The following is a 26,716-nucleotide window of genomic DNA, read 5'->3' on the forward strand; positions in this document are numbered from 1 at the left end:
TCTGCAGCATCTGTATAGATCTGGTGCTTCTGTGGGGCTTTTTTGGCACTTTTATTTAATAACTGATTGAATCAGCTTTAACTAAAAGCACCAAAAAGCCCCACGGAAGTGCCCAATCTATACAGATGCTGCAGAGCTGGGTCAAACTAACACCTCCTCTTGCAGTAAAGTGTGAGTTTTTGGGGGTGTTTTTCCCCCATATCTGCAAGCAGCCTGTGCGGAGATCCCTGCAGATCTACAACAGGCACATGAATAGATAAGAGATCCCCCATTCTGATGATTACTAAGTTGATAGCAATTTAGCACTGAAGATAAACATATGCAACCCTTTTTCACTAGCTAAAATTCCTGAAATGAACATTTCAAATGTAGAGCTCTCCACAGAAATATTATTCCACTGTATGTTATAGTAAAACACAAGGGCCTTTTTTTTTTTCAGCCATTCCACAAAAATGTCAGCTTCTTTGCTCAGCAGAGTATGTGGTTTTTAGATGCATTAGGCCTTTTCTCCTGTATATCAGTGTACAGCTGTCCACTCACCCAGAGGGGAAAATACCAGAAAGTAGAGGCAACATCAATAATTAAAGGCAGTGGAGGAGTTGGCTAAAAGTGGGTTTCCCTAGCTTCAGCACTGTTACTAAATAGATAGAACCCGAAAAACTACTTGCGGCTTTTGAAGAGATTATTTAGGTTATGGCAAAAGCAACACAAACATATTAAGGATTTTGGCTTTTCTGGGTTAAGTTTTGATTCCACAGGTGGCATTAGTACTATGACTAACAACTTCAGTTGGGCCAGGCAAAGTGTATATTTTAATGCACTTTAAAAGTGGATGGTATCTTTTTAATAAGGAGACATCTGCTTATGTCATTTTTCAGATATGACAATAGCTCGTGTGTGTGTGTGTGTGCGTGTGTGTGTGTGCATAGTGCCTTTCGATTCCAAAGCACTTACAAACTTACTTGTGTACTACAAAGCAGGATAAATGTTCTATCCCTGAAATGCAGTAGCTGTTCATCAACACACAGCAAGAGAGTACAAGGTTTTAAGATGGGAAGTGATGACAAATGTCATATGCAGGTGAAATGAGGGATTTAAGTTAGGCAAAATATTATTATTCAAATTGTTCCTGGTCAGGGCGGTGGGGGTGGGGGGCGGGAAGCAGGAAAGAGGAACTCACTTGCTGCTGCAGCTGCTGTGCACTGCTGAGACCAGCTGGAGCAGCTCTTTAGCCTGCCCCTCAGCTGGGGACAATGAGGACAGTGGAAGTGGTAGTGGTAAGCAGGGGAGAGCAGTGATTGGAAGGAGAGAGAATGTGCTGCTGAGGACAGAGGGGAAGGAAGGGGAATGCTGGGAGCCAGGGAGTGATGGGGATGGGATTCTCACCTGATTTGGGGACTTAATAAAAATCCCCATCGCTGCTCTGTCAGTATGGTCTGCCTGCCTCGGGGGATGCAGGGAGCTGGAAGCAGGGGTGCAGCCTCCTGCACTCCCCTTCACAAAATCCTGGATCTTCCCATGGCTTCAAATTATTTCCTTGGTTCAGATGGGCAAGCAACTTAGGTGCTCTCCATAGACATTGTGAAATGGATCCCAGTGTGTTACAGATACTCCCTTCTGGATTGTCAGAATGCTTGGGAAGAATCTAATTAATACAAAGCTAATTTACTATGTAGCCTTTTTCCATTATTTTATTTCTTCTTTTGTTCTCAGTAAATACTTTTAGTAGTCTTTTTTTTATAAGCAAATAAGGTAATACTTTGTAATTATAAATAATGGGGGAAGGTTGCATGCTCCTACACTATTTGGTTCCAGAGTCAAAAGCAATGAAGAGTGGTTCCGTTAATTAATGATCCACAAAAAATACAGATTTTTTGTCACACAATCATTCCTTATGGAAAGGTGCATTAGCACCTTTCCTCCTCCGTATGTCTGCATTCATTTCTGTCTTTAGTGGGGTCTTTGCATCTATTTAACAAATGCTCTGGTACATACCCATAGAAAAATATATCCCCTTTTTGTGAGAGTGCACCTGTGAATGTACATCCTGACATTAATTTAAAGAAGAATGGAACTTTTTGTTTTTATTTGTATTTATGTTAATTTTCGGAATAAGACTGTGACTTCAAATTACAGATGGTTTTGTTCATCAATAGACTCTTAACATACCTGTTCAGAACTAATTCTTCAAATGATTTTATGCTCCTGTGGTAAACTTGGAAAAGTGTCACAGGATGAGCAGAGTCTTGATTATAAAAACTTCCACCCAGTGCTCTGCCACTGCGCTTAAGTTGCCTTGAAGGACCACTTCTTATTTCCATTTTATTATTTTCTGATCTGTCTTTTGCTTATACGTCAGTCCTGTCCCTGTCAAACACTTTCAAATTTTATGAAATGGGAAGTTGTCCACCAAGAGGTGGACCGCAACTGCCAAACTCATTCTTCAGTATCCACTAAATAGTCATTTAATAAAAAACAACTTTAGGTTGTTACTGACCTGAGTCAAAAGTAGAAGAGCATCTTAAACCCCTAGGCCATTCAGTTTTCTGTTTTAGAGGCAAGAAGGTAACCTTTCCTAATGTATTTTAAAATTTAAACAGCTTTATTTAACAAAGAGCATTATATTGCCATTTAGAAGAGAAGTGTGACTGAGTAGTTAAAGAAGAAGCCTGGAGATCTGGGTTCTGGTCTCATCTCTGGCTTGGACTTTCCAATTGTGAATGAGTCAGCCTCCCTTTTTCTAGGCTGTAAAAACAAGAATGGTAATATCTAGATCATCTTTTGAGAAGTGCTGTGAGGCTTGAATCAAGCTTTGGTGCTTTGATAGTCTTAGCCTTATTATTGCTGCTGCTATTATTATTATTATTATTATTATTTTAAGGCATTCAGGTTTTGCTTTACCATGGCAAATAGCCACTGTTATCTGCCTAAAAATTGACTGTGTCCTTTTCCCTCCATGTCAATGTGTATACATACATACCCCACCTTCACCCCCTTTTACAAGATACATTTTATAAGTCCTTTTACTTCTCAACCAAACCAAGAATTTTAAATGATGTACCTGTTATGGTAATAAAGATATAGGTTATCAACAATATCAAGCCAAGAAAACACTGTAGAGGGTATTTAAACTATGTGGATTTCAATCTAATTGTTTTGTTAAACTTTGTAAATAAATCAGTGCTTTATCAGAAGATTATATAGTTGAAGGGCATTTATACACATGCTCCAAGAATGGGGGAGGGGCACTTTAATTAGAGTGGCTCCAAGAGCCACTCTAATTAAAGCACCTAAAGTGTCACATGTATCAGCATCCCTTCACTGAAAAATGATGGTGGGGGCACTTTAACTAAAACTTGTTTGATGAGCTTTACTTAAAGCACCCCGACTGCTGTTTTTCAGTGCGGGGACACTGATACATGTGACACTGAAGCCTGCTGGAGTGCAGTAATTACCATGCTCCAGTAGACTCGATTCATCGAGTCTGCTCCAAAGCACTGTAATTACAGCGCATCAGAGCAGCCTTGCTGCATGTGTATAGGTGCCCGAAGTGCTTTGGAAGAGCAACAGGCAAAATCTCACCCTTTACTTTTTTCAGTACCTATGTTGTGAGGAGTGACATAGGACTACAGTCCCCAGGCTGGCCAATCCCTTATCTTCTGTGAGCACTAAATTAATATTTTAAGCTATTTATTCAAAGTTGACTTAACAACTAGAGTAGGAAAGATCAGACAAATCAGTTGCAAGAAATGAAGTATGAGAAAACCAGACTCTTTGACAAAATATTCCTTGGAGTAAATGTGTTGAATGAAGCCAGTGGGTAAATGATAAGGGCCTTTACGCTCTGGATGTAAGAAAGCAATTCATCAAGAGTACATGAACTCTCAAGTGACCATGAGCCAAGAAGAAACCAAAGTACTTAGGAGGATGCCCTATAACATTGTTTAAAATGCTCAAAAAAGTTCCTTTTGAAGCAAACTTGTCTATCTAGATTCTTAGTTTTGTAAAGTAGAAAAGAAATCAATTGTAAACCCGGATGTATATAAAAATATGATACCATATGTATTATCATCCCATTCATATCCCATATCATCCCCCAATATAACAACAAGGGGGAAAAGAATTACTAGATATCCTGCATTCCTACCTCCTCCTCACCAGCTCTTTAAATTATTAATGTGTTTGATCTCTGAATTCATACAAAAGAGGTAAGTTATTGATTTGGATATGTTTGCCAAGCAGCTGGTAATTAGCAGTGAATCCATGATTTCACTTTATGATAATGCAGAGCAGTAATTTTTAAAACATTTCAGTGTCTCTATTTTTTTCTAGAGATTAAGGCTCAGATTTTCTAAAAATTTGGGCAAATTTCCTACTGTCTCTAGTCTATGATAACCATTTATTTCACATAGTATAATTATGGAGAACATATGTTGACAAAAATAGATCTACTTTGGTATATTTTTTATTTACTTTTTCCACCTCCCCTTCCCTCTTCTGTCTCTTCTCTTGTTCTCAACCTCTGTTTCTCAGCTTTGGACAAGCTTAGCACTCAGCATCTGTACCATCCAACCCAAGTGGAGATTGTGCAGTCCAACGTAGTGTTTGACATCAGCAGCTTGATGCTATACGGTACCCAGGCCGTACCTGTGAGACTGAAGATACTGCTTGATCGACTCTTCAGTGTACTGAAGCAAGAAGAGGTGCTGCACATCTTGCATGGCTTAGGCTGGACACTTCGTGACTACGTTAGGGGTTACATCCTTCAGGTAGGAAGTAGCTTACAGCATGTAGCAAAAATCTGTTTGTGGACTTTCCTTTTGCATTTAAAGGTTGTGACTAGGAAACTATTCCTAAACATTGCAGTGACTGTAACTGCAAATCTTTAGGCAAACTATTTTGAGAAGAATTTGAAAAGCTGTGGAGAGGGGTAAGAGTCATGGTGGCACTGTAAAATTTGCACATTTTGGTCACCATCTTGGAGCCAATGTCCCAGGGCCAGCACTGGTGGGGCCCAGAGTGGGGCACAGGCTGGCAGGGGTCTGTGGAGCCAGGCTGGGCTGCACCAGCAGAGAAAGGGGAGAGCTGGCCTAGCTCCACAGAGCCCCTGGCAGCTGGGACCCCATACTTCTGCTGTCCTGCTCTGGACCCCACCGGCGCTGGCCCCAGGACACAGATGCGAGACCTGTGCTCCCGCTGGCTCTCATGCCTGCTCACTTGCAGTGCCCCCCCCAGCCCCATGGTACAGGCTGGGGTCTGTGTGCGTGGGACCCAGGCTGGCAGCAGCAGCACATTACAAGCTGGTGCTAAGCATGGGGAAAAGTGATTCCTTCCCTGCCCCATGCCCGGTGCCCCATGCTGCAGCCACTTGCAGCCCACATGGGTCTGCCTGTGCCTGCTCAGGACAGCCCTGTGTGGGCTGCGAGCGGCTGCAGCACAGGGCACCAGCCACAGGGTGGAAGAGGGGCTGCTTTTCCCCCACGCTCAGCACCAGCTTGTTCCCTGCCGGTGAGTGGGGGGCCAGGGCTGTGCCGCAGGGCTGGGGGGGGCACTGGGAGTGAGTGGGCACGGGAGCCAGAGGGAGCATGGGGCCCACACCAATGTCCCATGGCCAGCACCGGAAGGGCCAGAGCAGAGCAGTAGAAGCGTGAGATCCCAGCAGGCAGGGGCTCTATGGAGCTGAGTTAGCCGCCCCCCCCCCCCCCCCCCCCGCTGGTGCAGCCCTGAGGGAGAGGAGCTGAGCTGGCCTGGTCTCAATGACTGGGGGCCCTCCCTGCCCCCCCCTTCTTACCTGAGTTTCCCCCACCAATGCAGCCACGAGGAGCCACGTGGTCCCAGGCCAAAAGCCCCTGCTAGCCAGGGGCTTCCGGCTGGGGGGGGTGGGGCTGAGTGGGCCCTGCTTTTGCAGGAGCCTGCTGGGGCTTCCCCTGGGTCCTACTGCCCCTGGTTCCTATCATCTTTGATAGTAACCAGGGACAGATAAATATTAATTTTTAGGGGCCCCGTGGGCCGGATAGAATGGCCTAGTGGGCCAGATCTGTCCCGCGGGCTGGATCTGTCCCGTAGGCCATATTTTGCCCACCCCTGCTCTAAAGTCTAAGGCAGCAGCTTCTCCAATCCTATTTTTCCAGCCTTAACAATATGCACACTTATGCATATATACATCTGCATAATGCAATACATAAAAGGTATATCCTAGTATAAATTTATGGTGGAAAGATGATCTTGAGCTTCCAATATTGTGTAGTTTGAATTTAAAAAGTAAACAAAAATATCAAGATCCATCATTCTGTAAAACCAATATGGCTTGCTATAATCGCAAAGTGTTTCCATGTTTAGATTTTAGTTTTTCAAATGAATAAAAATATGGCATTTCTTAGGTTTCAAAGTGATTTATTATGCTAGCTCTTCAGAAAGTCATTTCAGATCTGCAGCATGGTTACTATAAGGTGCTGAAAGCTACTGTCTTAAGCAAGAGCTGGGAATCCTCAGTCCATTGCAGGATTAAGTCTATACTCACATTTTGCATTTGAGGATTACTGGTACCGTGCTGTTGTTTTTACTTTATGTAGGCTCTAATAGTTTACTTGGTATGGTACAGAACATAGGAGTCTTGGTTCCTGCTCCCCATAACTTTGAATGTATTTTTGAAAGTCATTGCCATGGTTCACATCTCTGCAGAGAAGGCACATTATCTTGTATAAAATTATGCAGATGCCTTAATATTTCATCTTTTTATAAAAATACATTACTTAAAAATACCATATACAGATTGTTACAGTAAACATTTCTGAATGGTAAAACAGCCCTAGAAAAAGATTAAGGGGGAAAATGGGCTGTAAGTATATAATGAGATCCTGTTATTTTTATTAAGCTATATGCAATTTGGAAATCTTTTCAATTTTTTTAAAATCCTTCTGGAACTTGTTTTTAAAAGCTGAATGTTATAGGCGTCCAACTGTAAAATATAGTCTTCTGTGATTTTTTTTTTTTTTTTAGCCTGATTTCAGACATTAGAATTGATCTTTTTTGAAAATATGAATGCCTGCTTGTATCATTGTATTTGCAGTAGTAGCTAATCTATCGCTAGTATTATTGATAGAACCTACGTATTATTTTAAATGATGATGTGTGTATTTTCTGTGACATTTTAGATTCTGGATTTTGAATTCTGATTAAAAGGGCTGACAAAATTCTAGTTTCCAGAGGAATCCATATGAAAAGTTTGCTGCCTGCTTCAGGGGCAGGACATTATTAATTTTCTACTACCAGAAAAAATAAAAAAATACCAGGTGGGAAATAAGACAGCAAGCCTTGGATTCAATTTGCTAGCTGGCACAGAGAAGAAGAGTCACTGATAGTGGTTTTGCTCTTGCAACTACTGCAGAATCAGGCCCCTATTGATTTTTTTTTTTAATTATCTGTTGGAATGATCTTAAGATATGCAAGAATGGCTTGTAATATAATTATATATAGGGGGTTATAAACAGTCAGACTGTGACCTGTGCATTTGAGTGGTGTAAAGCCCATAATACACCATTAGGCTAGAGTTCAGTTTATCTGGCTAAAACTCAATTGCATTGTAGCCCTCAAGGCATCAATTTTACCATTATTGCATTCAACAACAGTATATTGAATATTATGTCAGTTAAAGCAGAATAATTATCAAGGCAAGTTAGGGCGTTGTTAAAAACTTACCACATATTGACTTGGTTAGCACTTGGCTGTGGATTGTGTTACTGGGCAAATGAAGACATACTAGTCAGGCCTGTCTGTCAGTTTAGCTTTCTTATTTTGTTTGTGTTAAAGCTGGGAGACAGGGTATATGGGAAAAAAGAGAGACTTCTTTATAAAGCATGCTTCCAGTGAAACCTAAAGGAACGCGATCAGATCTTTGGTATCGAGCTTGAGGTTTTATTTTTGTTTGTGTGGTGGTGTTTTTTTTTCTTTTAAATAAATGTATTATTAACTACTTTTTCCTTTTTTAGTGGAGGAAGGTATTGTAAGAATACAAGTGGTACCATGATCATTATATAGTGTATAGGCTTTTCTATGAAGCTCAACTTTGTAGAAATTGAGTGTCTCACAAATGTATTTTTCAGTTTTTCCATACAGAAAGTTTGGGGAAAATGGGAGCATTATTAGCCTCATACTATTGATAGGAAAACCATGCCAGAAACTGATAAAGGGAATTATTTAAGATATCAGAAGTTTCAGGGACATCCTGCAGCTGACACACAAACTTCTGGGCCCCAGGCTTGTAATATAGCTAAAAGACCATTCCTTCCCCCCCATGCTAACATTTCTATTCTAACCCCTGGAACTGCTTAGCAAAAACTTTTCATATCCTCTGAATCAAGGGAGCTAGCTATTCAGATGTAGCTTATACTGCTACATATAAAACTGATAAATGTATTAAATTAGAAATCTGAAGAATTGTAGCACATCTTTGCAGGGAGCAGAAGCTGAGGAGCTCTGTCAGCCAAAAGGAGTACACTGAAATGTGTTAAGTACAAGATTTCACTGTCTGCACAGATAGTTCCAGTATGCATATTATGAGGTTGCACCATGGAGACAAAGGGGATAAACGGGGTTTGACACAGGTAGAGATTAGGGTTGGTCATTGCTCCCAATCGTTACCTTACCGCTGTCCTGGTTTGGGGTCCTAACATTCGGCAGCTGTATAGGTCTAAAATAGTTATACCTGAATATTACTAAATGAAAATGGGAATTTCTATCCCCTGAAAATTGCTGAAATATCAGAATTCTCTTTTCTCCCAGAATAGAAAGTTCTGGAAAAAATGTTGGCAATCAGAATTTTCCCACAGAGAGAAAAGGTTTTTGGAGAATCTGTATTTTCTGTAAGCTAAACGTTTTAAAGGAAAAGTTCCCAACTGGGTCTACTGCAGATCCATTCAAGGAGAAACAGGAGAGACCCAGGCCAGGTAGTCGGTGACAAGTAGAATGGACAGCAACCTGCAATCTGCTGGGGGCATGTTTGCTTTTGTGAAAGACTTTGTTTTCCATAGTGAATTTTAAAAGTAACAAGCTAGTTTTTGTACTTATAAGATGGCTAATTGTGTCATTAAGCCTTCAGTAGAGAATAACAAGTGAAACTGTTGAGCACACTAGATGGCTCTGGGGATTGATAATGTGATACAGAGCTTTCAAATCTAAAAAGAGGTCAGTAGTGGTTTAAAGTGATTAACACCTGGCCTCTATTCTCTGGTTCATGAGCAATGTTGTCCCCTGCTTGCTGGTGAAAAGATTTACACATCACCAATGTACTGAAGGACAACCTGGTTGGGCATCTCAATAGAGAGTATAAGGACTGCATACCTTTGGAGATAGAGTACTTGGTGATCTCACCCTTACAGGTGATCCCAGAAAAACTTAGTGTGGTGAAGCTTTCTGGACTGTATATACAGAGGACTGAAGATTTTCTAGGGTGATATTCTTGATATCCATTTCAAGAAAATAATTTACTTCATTTATTCCAGAAGTGGTACAGAACAGTAGTTCTTATCACTGCAGGCAATGTGAGGCCATATGCATATCAGTGATAATTCTTCTATTACATAGCAGATTCTGTAATGCTCACACACATTAAATAGTAGGGATGTGCAAAGCAGGCCCTATTCAGTTTGGATTTGGCACAAATCGGGGGCAGCGATTCAATTTGTTGATTTGGATCACAGTCCCTGATTTTGATTTGGCCAAATCCAAATCTGAAGATTTGATGCTGATTCAGAGACTCAGCGATTCAGCCATAGACACAGCTTTAAAAGTTTTTTCTATGTACCTTTAGGTAGTGGGCACAACTAGTGATTGCTGCGATGCTGGAGTGCATAGAGCGTCCCACAGGAGTGCAAGGGCTCTCCATGTGCTTGGCAGTAAACCCAGAAGTGGACCGGAAGTACTTCTGGTCCACTTCCAGGTCTGCCGTGCAGCATGCTGGAGGGCCCTCCCATGCCTCTTCAGCTTGGCAGTCAGCCACTGGGCACCCTGGGTGCCCCTCCCAGACCCAGGGGGCACCAGTCACTGAGCCAGGAGAGTACCAGGGGGGCCTCCGCATGCCCCTAGCAGACCTGGAAGTGGACCGGAAGTGCTTTGGGTCCACTTCCGGGTCTGCTGCTGAGTGTGCTGGGGAGCCCTCTGTGCTTCTGTGGGACACTCCATGCACCTCATCATCCCAGCACTTATGAGACCTTGCTACTTAGAGGTATGTTGAAAAAAAGCTGTCTCTATGTCCAAATCTTTCCGAATCTCTCCAAATCAATTCGGAGGGTTCCAATTCAATTCAGAGAGATTAAAGGATCTCCTGATTTGATTCAGATTCAGAGATTCAGCCACTGAATCAGGCTGAATCTCTGTTGAATTGAAGCAGGGACTGAAGCTTCGCACAGCCCTATTAAATAGTAACTTATATTACCACTGATTCCATTGATTTCAGTTAGCACAATATTAGTAAGGCCTCTGGACTCTGTCCTTTCACAAATAATGATTTTATGTTGTTAATAACAATTCCGGGCTTTTCAGTGCATTCTGTGAACAATTAGTTAATATTCCCAGCTCCCTCATTTTTCATGAGGCACGGAGTGGTTAAGTGACTTGTGTCATACAATGAGTTAGTGGCAGAGCTATGCCTCTTCTCATTTCTGTAGTTCATGTTTCTCTCAATGGCAATATCAAGCATTCAAAAACAGGAAATTCCAAAAGCATACAGTATTCCTATAGTATTGAGAGGACTGCATGTGGGGATTTTGTGTTTCATTGTCTCCCTTAGGTTTATGATTATTTTACAAGTTAAAAAAAGATATATTTACCTGAGTACCAACTCTTTCACTCGACTGGTGAATTTGATGGCCAAGTTATGTGCTTTTCTGCTTGCACAATGTTAGCAACAATCCTACTGTAAGCATTTATTTAACAATTCTGTTGATGAAGAGTCAAAATAGACTTCAGCTTGCTGTCCCAGTAGTGTTCTGCAGGACTTACTAGAGCAAACAGTGACAAAAACGTTTTTAGTCGCTTAATTTAGCCAATGTGATTTGGAACGTGCATAAAATGATGTCATTTTCAGACACTGTTCTAACAGCAATTATACTTTAATCAAGTTGAGCATCCTGTGTGTTTTATAGTGTAGCTTTTTTAAATCACTGGGTTGTACTCGCATCTAAATCAGAGTGACATTTGCATGTGGAATATTTGAATTGCAACATTTTCATGACTTTTTAAATTATTCCACTCTAGGTGGAAGAGTTTGGTTTGCCTCAATGGCTTGCTTATATCTCCATCAGAAAAGAAAGGGACTGTTCTTTTGACTCATTCTTGCATCAAGAGTATGCAGGGGATTTGAAGAGAGACCCAAGAAATATAATGTAAGAGCTGTTAATAATGTGTTACTCCTTTGTTCTGTGGTCCCTGTGCCTCCTGTTCAACATGGCTGAATATGTAGCTATGGACGTTGTTTGACTGTTCTTAAAATTAAATATTACTTGTATTCAGTACTACCATGGTCAAGTTACAGTGGTTCTGTAGCATAGAATAGAAAACAGTTGTTTTTGTCTCATCTTTCTAGTTTATATGCATCTATTAAAATCTTCCAAGATGCTCTTTTCTGAGCATCATTGAGCATGGCAGAGACAAACTTGGGCTTATATTATTAGTTTGTTGAAGGATCTACACTTTTAGAATAAGCATCATTTGTCCAAATTAAAAAAAAACAAAAAACAACCCCTCCATTAAGGTACCTAACGAGCAAAAGTCAGGTTAAGTAATGGTAACAGAAATATTTACGCTCAATATTATCCAAATGACAATCAGCTATCAAACTGGCAGCTTCCTCTCCCACGACAAATCTTCCATCATAAAAACAGTGCCATCTAATTCTATTAGTAATTCACTAATAGAAGCATATTTATATTAATGCAAATCATAAAAGTAAGAGAATGTTTGTGATCTAATGGTGACATGGGTAGCAAACCAAGAATCCTTACATGCTTGCCAGTCATAGAAAAATCTTCTTTTTTTCAGGTAATTTGTAAGATGTAAAATGAAGTTATAAAATGACAAGTGACAGTTACCCTTCATAAATATTATGGAAATGTATTTTACATACATTGGTTTTCTATGATTTTTTTCTATCCTCGTTGGTCTGGTTCTTTTTCTGGGTGAATTTTATATGAATCTATCATAATTAACTAATACTTTGCACTTCTTTAGCAACGTCTACCTGATGACGTGAATGCACCTTAAACTTTCATACATATAACGTTGTCATGTCTCTCCGAGGTAGGTGAGTATTATACCTTTTATAGATGAGAAAACTGAGGAAGAGAGAGGTTAAAAAGACTTATTCAGCAAAATCTCTGGAAAAGTGTGTAACAAAATACAGATTACCCATTCTTTGGCTGTGGAATTTTTTTTCAACTTTCAATTGCCATTATTTCCATTTATTTTATTTGGGAGTGGAAGGGAGATATAGAGCCATAAATGCAGGGTAGATTCTGCTTTTTTCTGCTTTAAGTATCTTTCTGTGTTTGTATTTTCTTTCCCTCTTGTATTTGTTGTTTTATATTCACATATATTCCTTTGCTCAGTTTAAAATTCTAATCTCCAAACCCCCAACTTGCACTCAAAACATGCCTGTAGTTACTCAATGTTCTGAGTACTCAATGGTCTTAAATGTACTTCTCTGTACCTTATTTACTGCATATTTTGTTCTCTGCCCTGATTCCCTCCCATCACCCCGATTGTTTCCCTCCTGCCCCCATCTCATTGTGGCTTACTCCCTTTCCTGCTTTTTCCTTTCCTTCCTTTTCTCTCATCTATCTTCCCTTTTTCAGCCTCACCCTGTTCCACGTCCTTCCTTGTCACACACTCTCCTCTTTACCACAGAAGTTAGAGATGAAAAGGCCATATTAAATTATGCATATATCTCCTGAGTTTCCATTCCTCCCACAGTACCTTACCTCCTAAAATCCATGACTATGGAAGAGTTTTTTCTATATCACATGAGCCAGCTTAAAGTGACTCCCTTACACTTTTGTGAAATTCAGAGCTGCTGCTGTGCTTCTCACTCTTTTGTATTCGTTTCGTCTGTTCCAAGTCAGCAGTGAATATTGTGTCTACCCCAAACTCAAAAGCTCAAATAAATTTTAAGGACTTGTGAGAGTGAGGTAGCACAGGAACTTTGAACCAAAGCACAGCTCTTGAACTACAGGGAAGCATTGTTGTGCAGGGGTACCGCTGTGTCGCTCTTACTCCACTATGAAGTGTTTTCAAAATGACTCTATGTGTGTCTGCACTAACTTTCTTAATATCTTCCTGCTGCATTTTGATATCTTTGCCTCTGTAGCAGAACCACCAACCTTCTTTGTTGCATGACTCTTCATCACTTTAATCATATCTGTGTATACTTGAATCATGCAAGAACACAAGATGTCAAGAGTTTATGGCTTTGGATAGAGTGGGATATACTGGTTTTTTTTCTCAGACTTGCCCAAATAATACATGCAACTGGTCTGGGGAAGGCAGAATAAAGGGAAAAAGATTTTTCCAGAGTGATAGCTAAATGCTGACTTCAGGGGTAAAATACATTTTTCAATGTTTCTAGCCAGCCAAAAATTACAGTTTTAACCTTACAGCCTCCATTGAATGAGCAGTAAAAGAGTTAAAACTGTAGCATTGATGCTGAAGGTTAGGGTCAAACATTGAAAAAGCCTGAGCCTGAATTGATTCAACCTTTGCAAGTTAATCTAGCCTGACTAGGTTGAAGTGGTTTGAACCTGGACAGCCATTCTCTTTGGACTAAGGAAATACAGGCACATGCCTGCAGTGGCTCAGGCTAGAAGTCAGGGGGCACCAGAGCAGCCCTCACTTCCCTTCTGCAGGGAGCTGAGCTGAGGGGGGCATGGCCAGGCCCCATCAGGGTTCTCTCATTAGGGAGGTCTGTCTGCATAGTCCCAGTCTTTTCCCCGCTGGCTGTTCAAGGGGCAGGAGTCTTGCCAGCCCCAGGCTGGCACTCTGCAACAAGGGTTGCGGGGTTGGGGGGGGTTGCAGTGCATGCATATGTAGATGATACAGAGCTTTTCAATCTCCCTCCCTGCTTTGTCACACTGTGTGCAGCAAACTGACAGGCAAACAAGCCAGCTGGGGGCTGATAGTGATAACAGTCTTTATCACCCAATCAGCAAAACAATGTCCCCTCTCGATTACTTAAAACTACTTAAACAGCTTATGGGTTGACCTGTTGATTAGCTCCAAACAGCCCTAAGCAGTGACTGTTCTGTCTGCCTGCCTCAGTGAAATTGGGGCAGACGGACACACATGGGCACCTCTTGGCATTAGCTAGCATACCACATGCTTAGGGATTGTGGGGCTGGGATCCATGCTGTGGGAGGGAGGAGGGGGGCTGGATTTCCTGGTTTAGCAGTGAGAGGGAGGTAGGGCAGCACTAACTGTTCCTAGTACAGAAATGAAAGAAAATAGTAAGTAGACTCTCTGACTTAGTTTTATGCAGCCTGGTATGGCTAGTGGAACACAGAAGATTGGGAATGCTTGTTACTGGAGGCCAGTCAGGCACATGCCAGAATCATGGGTGCTTTCTTTTAACACCAAATTGAAAAGCTCTTCAGCTGCCAAGACCTGAGTTCATAGTTCTGTGGGTCTCTTGCAATGGTTGATGAAATCACAAACACCTAAAACAGAGCAGGGGGCATTTTACCTCACTCACTAGGTTGCTGTAGGTGTGAGATGTCATCAGGTGTTACAAGAGAAACAGAACCCTGAACTTGAATCTTGGCAGGTAAGCAAAGGAAGAAATGATTTCCAGCTTCCTTCCTTTAGATTGAATTCAAATTCATAAATACCATTAACTGTTTATGATTAAGAACACTTTCCAATTATTATATTTTAAATAAATGAACATCTTCAGTTTCCTGGTTTCATCTGCAGATGTGCTTGAGTTTAACTTACTCTCCTGTGACACAGAATCAGTATTTTTACGGAGCAGGGGTGGGCAATTATGTGGGTTGGTAGGCCACTTCATGAGTTTTGGTGGCCTGTTGAGAGCCACTCCTCCCAACCACTGTGGAAGCCTGAATCTTCCCACAGATTTAGCATGGCCCAACCCTCTGCATCCAGAGCCCTGACCTGGAAGCTGCTGCCTGCATTTGGGCAGCTGTGGATGCAGCTAGCAGCTGCCAGGTCCAGACTCAGGGTGCTGGGGCATGATATACACCTGCAGGTGTGTTCATGCTTCTACTTCTGTGTAGGTGGCAGTCTTGGCCAGGTGGCTGCCACAGCCAGTGCAGCTGCCAGAGTTGCTGCCTGCCCACCATCTGGATCCAATCAGTTGATGGGCTGGATCCAGTCCATAGACTGTATTTTACCCACCCCTGTTATACAGCATGATCATTGGGAATCTGTCATCAGATGAATGTGCATCACTAAGCTGTAAAAAAGCTGCGATTATTTGCTGTATTTGTGGGGCAGACATTGATGATTAATGCTGTTGCCCCAAGTTCTATGAGAGCAGTGCAAGGACTTTTATAAAAATAAAGCAAAACAAAACTTTACAGTATAGTCATTGTGTCCAGAACCATGAAACACTATATCTATTTTAATGGGAATCCTCCTAGGAGTTGATTCCATGCCTACCACAGACCTGTATCTGATCTACTGAGGGCCATACCCTGAATTTGATTCATAATGGTTTTGGAGGTGAAAGGGGCTGTGTCTTAGCTGTTCAGCTAACATCAGTTGAAGGTAACTCAGGCAGTACACAGCATTTGGATCCTGCCAGACCATTACACTTGAATGGGTTTAGATTTTTCCTCATTTAGACACCTGCTGCCCTTATTTCTTGATATTTGGGGGTGGGTTTGATTGTCTATGTGTCAAAAGTGGCTTCAGGCACTCATGAAACCCAGAACCGCAGACATTTAGCAACCTGGAAGGGCTTCAGAGAATCAAACTTGTCATCTATCCAGCATCAGTTGATTTAGTGCTTTTCTTGAAGTCTGAGGGATCTCAGGGGGACTTTTTCCCTTGCAGTACTGATCTTTCAATGAGGTGCTAGTGCCTGTCCTGAGCAATAACAAGGAATAACAGTGAAGTGTGAATGACTCTTATTAGAAGGGGTAAATGTCATTAACACTTATTGTTGCCTTCTAGGCTGTAAAAGAGTACTGTGCAGAATAGAGACAATCCCCTTGCTTATCAATGTACATTTTGAATCTAGCTGTTTTGAAGTCTTATATTTTAATTAAGGATTTTTAGTCTTCTACACTTCTTCCATATTGCTGCTGTCATTTGGTAGCATGTTGGAGTCTCAGTTTACTTGGAGTCAAGAGCCCCAAATTCTTCTACTAACTGGGTGCACCAACACATTAAATTAGTAAAGCAATAAGCTATGGAGCTGGTTGAGCCAGAGTAAACTGTTCCTGGGTGTAGTGTCTATACATGCACCTGGGACAGCAGCAATTTGAGCTGGGGCAGAGCAGGCCTGGGCTGGCAGAGGGTATGGGGAGTCAGCCCTGGGCTCTGGGTGGTGGTGTCAGGTGGCGGAGGAGCTGGCTGGAGCACAAAGGTGTTAAACCTGTGGAACCATGTGGTTAGGCAGCAGACGGGAATCTGATCCTTGCCCAGTCACCATCTACATGTGCATTTCTATGCAGTAAACGGACCCACTGTAAGATAGCACTGTCCCTGAAAGTGCTATCTTATGAGAGTTAATTTACTGTGCCCTAATACTGGTGCACATGTAGACAGTGACGCATTACTGTTGAGCCAATTAGTTTAATCAGCAGTAAAGTGCACGTGTAGATGTACCCACTGTTAACTTGTTACGTGATTCTTTTATACCCATCTACAACGTGATCCTTATTTATACTTGGATGCTGTAAAGCTAAGCTAGTTTTATAAAACGCGTTGAGATTCTCTAATGAAAGGGGACATATAACTATTAAGTAGCAGTATTATTGTCTAGTAAAATTTTGAAACATTGGCACTATCTGGAATAACGCTTATTAGTAATTATTTTTAACAGTTTTCTTAGAAAACATGAGAAAACAAATTGTCCAAGCTTTTCTTTTTGGTGCATTGTGAATGATTTTATTTCCTTTTTGTACTGGGGAGAAATGTCTGTGAATATGTATAGTGTTATATTGAAATCAATGAGAGGACTCTCTTTGACTTCAGTGGCTAGGATTGTACTTTCAAAATGTTAAAATTCTTCCTGCAGGAAGGGTGGGAAAGTCTGTGTTATTCATTGACACTTGTCTTGCAGAGTAGGAAATCCCTTGTAGGACAGGTGGAATTTTAAGACTGCTGGACTGTATTAAATCTATACAATATACATGATGATGTGGCGTGGCAAACATGGATTTGATATGGAGGTATTCAGGAAGGGTAATCCTTCGACATTTAAAAAAAACATAAATCAGAGCCCCCAACTTATGAAATTGAATTAAAACCATGAGATTAAAAAAAAATTAGTTCTAAGTGTCTTTTGTATAAAGCATACTTTTTAAAAATTAAAACTGAAATTGTTTATGAATCACAAAGCTCCAGAAGGTAATGGCATTAAAAAAATAAACCTAATGTGGTGAGTCTCACTATAACATTGTAAAATTCGTAATAAAAGCACAAGAGGTGGCAAGGTCTGAACCATTATTTTGAATCTTGACTGAATTATGTAGCTCATCCCAAACCAGTTTTTTATATTACCCCACATACTTGCATGTATGTCATGTATATTGCAGAAAAAGTTTTAGAGACAGTTAAGTAATTTTACTGGTGCTGTTTTTAATTTCTTTTCATATGTATGAAGCTGGCTTCTTCGTTGTTATGCGTCTACCAAAATAATATGTAGAAGTGAGAAATTTGTCAGTGCTGCTAAAACTCTAAGGCTAAGTACAGACAGTCAAAAAGCCTGAGGCTTAATCTATTCAGTCCTTGCAGGTTAGTTTAAGCTGCATAGATTCAACTGAAACAGAAGTGAACAGCCATTTACCTTGATTCAGGAAATGCAGCCACATGCCAGCAGTGGCTCAGGCCAGAAGTCGGGGGGCGCTAGAGCATGGCTCTCTGGCACGTAGACCGTATGAGCTATGTGTTTTCTTCCTCTTCCTGCTGCCCCTCCCCACCAAGGTCCCTGGGATTTGTAGTCCAAAATCACAGCAGCAGGACTCTGCAGGGTTGCTCTTAACTACTTCTCCCTGCTTCCAGGTGCCTCTGGGATTTGTAGTCCACAGTTGCAGCCAGAAGTAAATTTGAGTGAGGGAAGGGGGTGTTTAATCCTCCTCCCTGGCCTGAGACCCATCTGGGGTTTGCCAGGGGGGAGACACCCCCCCCCCCCCCAACAAAGACTGGGCTGCATCCCCAGCTGGGCTTGTCTGTGCCCCCCGTACCCAGTTGTCAACCAGCCCTCACTGCTCCAGCTGCAGAGCAGAGGGGTGGGGCCAGCCCTGCTCTCTGGAGCAAACAGCACAGCTCAGCCCAGGACTGGAAAGCATGCTGGGATGGTGGGAGACTCAGATTTAACTTTAACTTGGGACAGAAGGGGTCTGGGACAGAAGTTTCATAAACTGGTTTGACGCAAATCAGTTAAGTCTGATAAGACATTCAACCAGGTTTACCTTAAATCAGTTTTAGCTATTTTGAAACTCCTTTATGTGCACTGAGCTTCTGTTCTGTTACTGGTTTAAACCAGCTTCTGATCACTTAAATCGGGTTATGTGTAACTTCTGTCCTTAGCCTAAAACTATATAATGGGTCTTGGGACACTCTCAAATTAGGGGCAGAATGGGTTATGTATCCCACTGTGGTTCTCTTCCCCTTCTGTTCCTGTTTTTAGCCCCAAAAGGTCTAAACATAACAGATGTTAGACCTGTTAGAAGTCCGGTATTTGGGAACAGGAACAGGAAAGCGTGCCAGATGCAGGGGTCTTGAGAGCAACTGCCAGGGCACACCTGATATGGCTTCACTCATTTTCTGGGTTAGCATGGGCAAGTGGAAGTGGCTAGGCAGGGTGTGCTAGAAAACATCTCTCTCTGAGAATGCTACTGGCATGATGCTGTTGACATACGTCTAGGGCTTGTTATGTCCTCCCTCCCCGGATGTGGAACTGTGGGAGATGCAAATCATCTGGGTTCTGTGGTTAAATCAAAACACTAGTTTTAAACATTTTAGCCCTTCGCTTGCTGCTTGTTGTCTCCAAAAATACCAGTGGAAATCAGTTGTACATTAGCATTTTCTTCCTTCCTTTATCATTGTAATAACTTGGATGGATAAGAGTGAAAATGTCTGCACAGTAGAAAGCTGCAATCTTGTGGGTTTTCAAGTATTTTAATGTCAGGCTACTTGGAAGTTCTTTATACATCTGGGGTTTTGAAATGAACAGACATCTTTCGCACTCAGAAATTTTATACATCTTCTCTATCAAGTAACTTTGTTAACATACAATTAATTGCTCAAGTGATGTGTTTTCCTCACAGTAGTGCAAATACTAAAAAAGCAAATAAGAAGTGAAGGCATCTTTTGCAACCCAGCAGAGTATCAGTTTCCAGGTTTTTACCTTTGTTGTCAGGCATGCAGCTATGCTAATAACTCACTGATTGTGTTCATTTTCACCTCAAAATACTGTCTGCCTTACTGCATAAAAGAATATCATGCTGAAGCCCTTGTAACCACCTTAATTACTGGCTTGTACAAAAGTCCATATTTCTTGACCCAATTCCATTTTTCAGCATCTAGGCCTGATTTAACAACATATATAAGTATTTGCATAGTTTGCTTGAGCAATAAACTACTGACATGTTTGGTGTAGGGCACATGCTTAAGCTTCTGAGTCAGGGCTTTAAGGATGGTATGTTGCCTTTAGGTAGTTTTCACAGCTATGATTTGCTTCCCTGTAAAGCCAGACATTTACTTAGACTGTAAATTTTTGAATGAGGATGAATCCTTGAATCCTACAGTATAACTCTGTGAGGAGTTTCAGATTGAAAATGACAAGTTTTAGAGCAACTTTCCTATATTTTTAACTCTTCCCACCTCAGAAGCCTCCTCTCTACCAGTGCCCTGATGCTCATTTCCTTTAGAGAATACAAGATACAAACCAGGGACCTTCCTGAGCTTCTCACTTGGCCCACATCTCCTGTCAGTAGCAGAGACCTCCGACATACTTTCATTGTGCATGAAGGCAGGAAACCTGCAAAAGGAGCTCTTTAGCCTCTGTGTTCCAGATTGCTGCCCTTTTCATGTGTTCACTCTGACCAGGAGTTTTTTGTGGAGTTGAGTGCAAGGGAGATCCATAGAAAGGCAGTACCAAGTCACCTGCTTGCTTGCCTCTCATTTCTTCTTCAGAGTGAATGTAAAGGAGCCACTGTAGCCCTCATGAGGTAGCAGCAGCCATGGAGATGTCTTCTTTCTTAGACTTTACAGACCTCATAGAAAACAGCTTAGACTGTTCAGGGAGCTAAGAATTTATTCACTGTGCTGAACTTGATTTAATTCTTCTTCTTTCGTATGCATTTTAGGATTACAACATTCATAGATTAATATCTAAATTTGATAACCATTCAGCTGTTTCAGGGTAGCTGCATGGACTGATTTTAGATTTCCATTAAATTATCTAATTGGGCAATTGTTCACAATGTGTTGCACTGTCTGAAAAATCACACCACAATCGCAACTTAGTCTCTCTTTAATTCTCCATTTATGAAGTAGGTGTCCACATTTTCCATGAGGTGTCCAGATGCAATTCATGATTTAATGAGAATGATCTACTAAAATGAGTGTCTGTTTTCTTCACAATGTACTTGGACATGATTTACTTAACACCATTTGTGAAAAAGGAAAGGGGCTTTGGGTAAGTGGCTCAAGAGCGAGGCTACAACATGTGAGTGATTGAGCTAATATGAAAAAGCCAGTAGTACTGCTAAAGAATCAGACACAGAGAGTGGAAGAGGGTTTTTGTTGTTTTGTTTTGTTTTTTAAATGTTACGTTTCCATAAAATGTTGGCACATTTAAAAACCAGCCTTTCTTCCTAGCCTTTTACTGCTATTGGCAGTTTGCAGTTTGTCATTCAAAAATTTATAATGAATCCATAAAAAATAAATAGTCTTGCATTTTGTTTGGGGGAAAACAGGAGATCTCCAATTCAGCAGATTCACTCAGATGGGCTGACAACATGGCTGAGCAGTGTGCATGGTTTAAAAAATAAAATATTGGACATATTTTGTGGATAGCCCTTTGAGTATTAATTCTGACCAGATTACACTGTAAATAATGTTAACTGTCATAAAATAAACACAGCCATGGTTTGCACCATATGTTTTATAATTATTTTGTGGCTTCTCTTTTTTTCCCCTTGTTTGTTTTTACTCAAAGGAAGTCTACTGATAATTTTGTGAAGGGGTGTGTGTGTGTGTGTGTGTGTGTGTGTGTGTGTGTGTGTGCAGACACACAAACACATAGAAGTATAAATGTAATTTATATCTCTCTCTCTCTCTCGAGAGAGAGAGAAGTAAATTTATACTTGTACTTTTTAATAAATTTGGCTGTACACTTGAATATCTCTGTGTAAATTTGAGTGTAAAAAGACCAAAATGCAAAAACCAAACCCCTGAAATTTTACAGATACATTGCCACTATCATTACAGATGGATGAAAGAAATACTTGTGTCAGTTTTATGTGATCAGGAGAGGTGTCACTTAGGATTGGCTTCTGGTTTCCACTTCAGTTGAATCTTAAGTGGCAAGTGGTCTCATTGGAAATCGATAAGACTATTTGTGGGGGGAGGTACTGTTTAATAAAAGCAGAGGAATCTGATTCTGACCTTAAATTGTTCACTCCAAATTCTTTGCTTCTAAGCAATTAGGTTTGAAGTTAGCCTCCAAATGAAGCACATACCTGGATCTTGGTCTTCCTAATTATCAAGGTCCATTTCAGCTCATTTAAACAGCCCACATTAAATTGGGGGAAAGGGGAGAGGGCTAGGGAAAGGGAGGAAGACTATTTTTTGAATGTATACATTATGTTCTTGATCACTGTAGATTTTGAGGGAGGCAGAGCCAAAATGTTACTCTGTCATTTATTTTGATACAGATTTTATCTCATGGTTTCAATAAGAGCTGTTTGGCTGGTTTCATCCTATAACCTTTCCTGCATTATAATCCTGCATAGCTTGTTCATCCTACCAAAGCTGCCCTATTAATTTTAGATAATACTATCCACTCTGTAGTGTTGCATATTTACTCCTGCATTTAATTTAGCCCCCTTTCTAATTCCTTTTCCTTCATCCTATATTTTATCTTTTACTGTGTTTTTGCAGGTTCCCTTATCGAATAGACTACAATATGGCTACTAGTTATCATGGGTTTCTCAGTTAAGTCTCTATGCCTCTCTTTCTCTCTGGTTTAGCAGAAAGTTTGATTTTTTTTCCAGGTGGTTGTAGGACAGAAAAAGGAGGAGTATAGGGTATTAATGTAGCTTCTAGTTTTTGGTTTTAAAATGGAAACAACATGAGCAAAGCCCTTTGTGCTTATACTGCAGCACCAGTACCAAAAAAGCAAAGACAGACAGGAAGCTTACAACCATGGGGGGGGAAAAAGAGTGATAGAAAGAAGTCAAACCGCCAGCAAAACCATGGCAAAATTGAAACATGATCAATGCAGATATTGTTCCCTTTTTCATTTAAACATTGCATCTGGAATTTTTAAAGGAGGATGGTTTAGATGCTCAAATTTTATTAGTACACAGTGATACCTGTGCACTTGATTCTCCAGTTAGGCACCTTTTGAAAACCTGAGCTTAAATTGTCAGTTTGCTGAGGCCCGAAATTAAACAAAACTGTAATAACAGATTTTGGTTTTGATTAAACATTTGCTTGCAGTATGTGCAGCCTGGATACTGAGGAATTCTACTGGTGTGTCAGCCAGAATGTAAAGCGCTGGGAAAAATAAAATCTGTGCAGAGCAGAAAGTAACTTATAAATATAAATGCCGATAAATACAGTAAATCTGGTTGTTTTAAAGTTTGTTCAGTTTCAATAATCTCATTTTACTTTCTGAATCCTAAATTGCAAAATGTTGGGCCCACTTCTACAAACACTTAAGGGGATGAGTAGATATATTAGAAGATTTAGAAGATCAAACTTTTAGTTTTTATTAAACTGTTTTGCTTGCAAAAATCATGAACATTAGGACTGGAAAATATCTCTTACTGTTTTCTCATTTAGTTCAGAATTTCCACCTGTGCTTTATAGACCACTGGAGATCCCTGGAGTACTTTATGGGTGTCCGCAGAGATCTGGTTGGTCTTCCCTGTTCCAAATTGCTGAAATATATTAAAAGACTGCTAAAACATACCAAAAACATTTTTTAATATATTTTTGCCCTGAAAGCTGCTTTCACAGGGTTGTAATGTGAATGGAAATGGGAGGGGAGGTGGCTCAAAGAACAATCTGTTTATCAAGATAATGTCCACATTACAAAAAAGTTTCAGAAACTCTCAAGTAGGCTTTCCTTATGTCAATGTAAGATTAAGCTCTGCTGTATGTTTGTTAATAGCATGGTGAACGAGGCACTGCTTACACTGGGAGAAATAGATTTGCTACAGCTTTGTCCAGGCCACTTGTTAAATATACCTAGTAGTACAGTATCTCATTCTTTCAGGAAACTAGGTATCTAAAATAATGCAGGCATTGTTAGAAAATTATGTAATTGGTTTAACAATGTAGCTTTCAGATGTTAATGGGAGGAGATGTAAGAAATTATCTCAACAATAGAAATTTATTATTCCTCATATCAAAAGAAAACTTCTCAAACAACATTTCCTTTGCTTATTATATTTTCCCCCATTTATTCTTGTCAGTGCAGGACACATTCAGCATCTGTTCTCCTGAAAAAGCTCTCAGGAAAAATTAAAAATCTGTTCTTGCAAATTCATCATTATTATTAAGAACCATAATTCACTTCGTGGTTATCTCAGCCCTTCTTCAGCTCTTATCTGAGCTCCGTGATGACATTGCCTTCTTGAGCAAGGCATCATTCCAGCCTCGTCTCATCTCTCCCACTTTAATTTGTAGCGATGCGTTGCAGTTTGGTGACAGGCAGTTGTTCGTGCTTGAATAACCCGAGATTTGAATTCTACAGTTTGTGGCATCCATGTAATGCTTAGCAGTAGGTACAGCTGTTAACTATTCACTTATAAATAATCTTTTTCCCCTCTCAACCTGTCTCCCAGGTAGTGTACCTGTCACCATTAATAACTCATCGGCAGCTCCCCAGTGATTTGGCCCATCACTTGTCATTCACAGTGGAACACTGCTTTGGCCTGCTATTGAAGCTCACACAAGCTCCTTCAGCTATTCACTCATCCCAGCAGCTGTATTGTTTCAAGTTCCTGACTTAGGGGAAATTACATTGATGGGTTTCATGGTTAGGCACCTGACTCATCCCCTCAACAACTAATTCCAAGTTTTGCCTTCGCTTTTAAGAATAAAATTCACGGCAATACATATGACACAAATTGTAGCACCTTTGTCCCTGACCTTGTCTCATTGATTTCAGTGGTGATAAACAAAGTGTATACACTAATAACCCTATATCCATTATACCTATGCACACAAGTTAATTTAGTACTAAACTGTATATCATATATTGTTATTTATCTGTATAAATTATATTAGCCCCAGTTATGGACCAGAAGCGCATTTTGTTATGTGCTATACAAAAAGACAATTGAAATTCCCTATTGACTACAAAAAAGGGAATTTTAAAAATATGCTTTTTTATTGGTAGCTTTCTAAGAGAGCTTCTCTTCTTTCTCCTGTACTCTGTATGACTGGATAGTATCACTCAGGTTTGTGTAGGTATGTCTTATTTTCTAAGGAGTCCAGATCGGGTTATCAGTTCTTACCTGTAGCTCAGTAGAAACCTGTTATAAGACTGTTATAGGATGTGGAGTGTGGTTGAAATTGTGCAGTACAAAAGTAAGAGACAGATCTCATGAACAAAAACAGTGCTTTGAAAATGCACACTAAGGTTGTAGCTCTATTTGTTAGCTGTTGGTTTAAGAAAGTTTCCTCCTTACATATCCCATTAACAGAAAGCAGTGCATCATACCAGACATGTCTACACGAGATAGTGATGTAGTTTCGGTGGGCACAAACCATGATACTGCAGCTATGTCGCCGTAGCAACATGCTCCCTTGGTATAGTGCATTGCTGTGGGTGGTGACACACTGGCTAAAAATAACCATGCACTACCTACCACCTAAAGGAAGTACTAAATGATGGTGCCATAATGGCACCATAGGCCACATGTAGATGCATCCACCTTTAAGCAGCTTTATTCAGTTTAGCAGGTCTATTTCACTAAGCTATCTGGAATTTGTTGAAAATGTTCAAATACAGCGTTTTTCTATCAAAAACTGCTGTTTTGTTGAAATTAAAACCTTCCACAGGAATGTTCATTTTTATTAAATTGTTTAATAAATATTGCACAAAAAGCATCTCAGTCAAGTCTAAACAATTAGATTTTTTTTCAGAATAACTTTTCAAGTTAATTTCATCTTATAAGTTATATTTTAAAAAATCATCATAAGATATTTTAATTAATTTAAAACATATTTTTCTGAAAGCAAAACAAAGAAAACCCCTTTGTTTCAAAAGATATTTTGAAACTTGTTTCCATTTAACGGGTAATTAGAACAAAGTGTGAAATATCAGAAGTACTCATGGAACAGAAAAGTCTGTTTCAACAAACTCTATAATTGCACCTTTAAAAACAATTGGAAGGCTGTCCTGTGTAGAAGCCCCTGGTTTAACATCATCCTTAGGTTTTTATTCTGACTCGAGGATAGCGAGAAGGTTCTTGGCCTCATGAAAGTGTGTGCACATTGCACTATTTTTAGTGTACTTTATCTGACTGTCATTAGTATCCATCTCAGAGTCCAAGAAGAAGAAAGGAAATGTATTGACAGCCACTTTACACAATGCTGAGGAAACTTAGGCACTCCAAAAGGAGGGAACAGCCAACACATCCTATAAAAGGCCTCAGATAGGATGGGGCAGGAGTTCGCTACAAACTCATCATGCACTCAAGCAGCAGAGCTTTATGTCATTTTTCAAAAGGAATATGTCATTGTGCTACTGAATGGCAGTGCTGCCTTGTGGAAATGATATTACAATATGTTTGCCTAAGAATTTTTTATTAGATCTGAAAGTTTGGTAAGAATTGTTCCCATTTTAGGGTTGGGGAAGCTGAAGCACAAAGAGCAGGAAGAGAATGTCTCAAACATATTGATGAGCAAACTGGGAATAGAACCTGTGCCCCTAAATTCCCAGCCCTGTGTACAATTCAGTGGGTACCAAAAATTAGTGGACTAACCTCTCATTGCATTTGATCAGGGGAGGGCAGTTATTTTGGGGGAGGGCCACTTACCGAGTTTTGGCAAGCCATCGAGGGCCATGCCCCTTGACAGGTGCCCTACCCCCTGATCAACACATTGGGACAAGAAGTCCCACGCCCTAACCCCTGACCTTTGCCACCAGAAGTCCCTCCCCTTGCCCTCCAGAATTACTCCCTTCAGCAAGGGGTTTTTCCATCTCTGAACCAGAAAAAAACAAATTATATTCTAACAATCATATGTACTACATCATTCATTTATTTCATTTCAAAAAATATTTTTGTCCTGATTTACA

The 26,716-nt window shown here is 40.4% G+C and overlaps 1 protein-coding gene across 13 annotated transcripts in view; it reads left to right on the forward strand.

The window, feature by feature from the left end:
* The window catches only part of BNC2 (basonuclin zinc finger protein 2), a 478,778-nt gene that overhangs the window by 325,048 nt on the left and 127,014 nt on the right, over window positions 1-26,716 (forward strand). For all 13 annotated transcript variants that reach the window (XR_009460955.1, XM_019483666.2, XM_019483667.2 and 10 more), the window contains one exon: window positions 4,534-4,769. Coding sequence is in view for 12 of the 13 variants with exons in the window: in XM_019483666.2 (XP_019339211.1) it covers window positions 4,534-4,769 (236 nt within the window). In the remaining variant the exon portion in view is untranslated. The remainder of the gene's footprint in view (window positions 1-4,533; window positions 4,770-26,716) is intronic.

This window comes from Alligator mississippiensis, chromosome 3, assembly GCF_030867095.1.
Source record: "Alligator mississippiensis isolate rAllMis1 chromosome 3, rAllMis1, whole genome shotgun sequence".
Taxonomy (NCBI): Eukaryota; Metazoa; Chordata; order Crocodylia; family Alligatoridae; genus Alligator; species Alligator mississippiensis.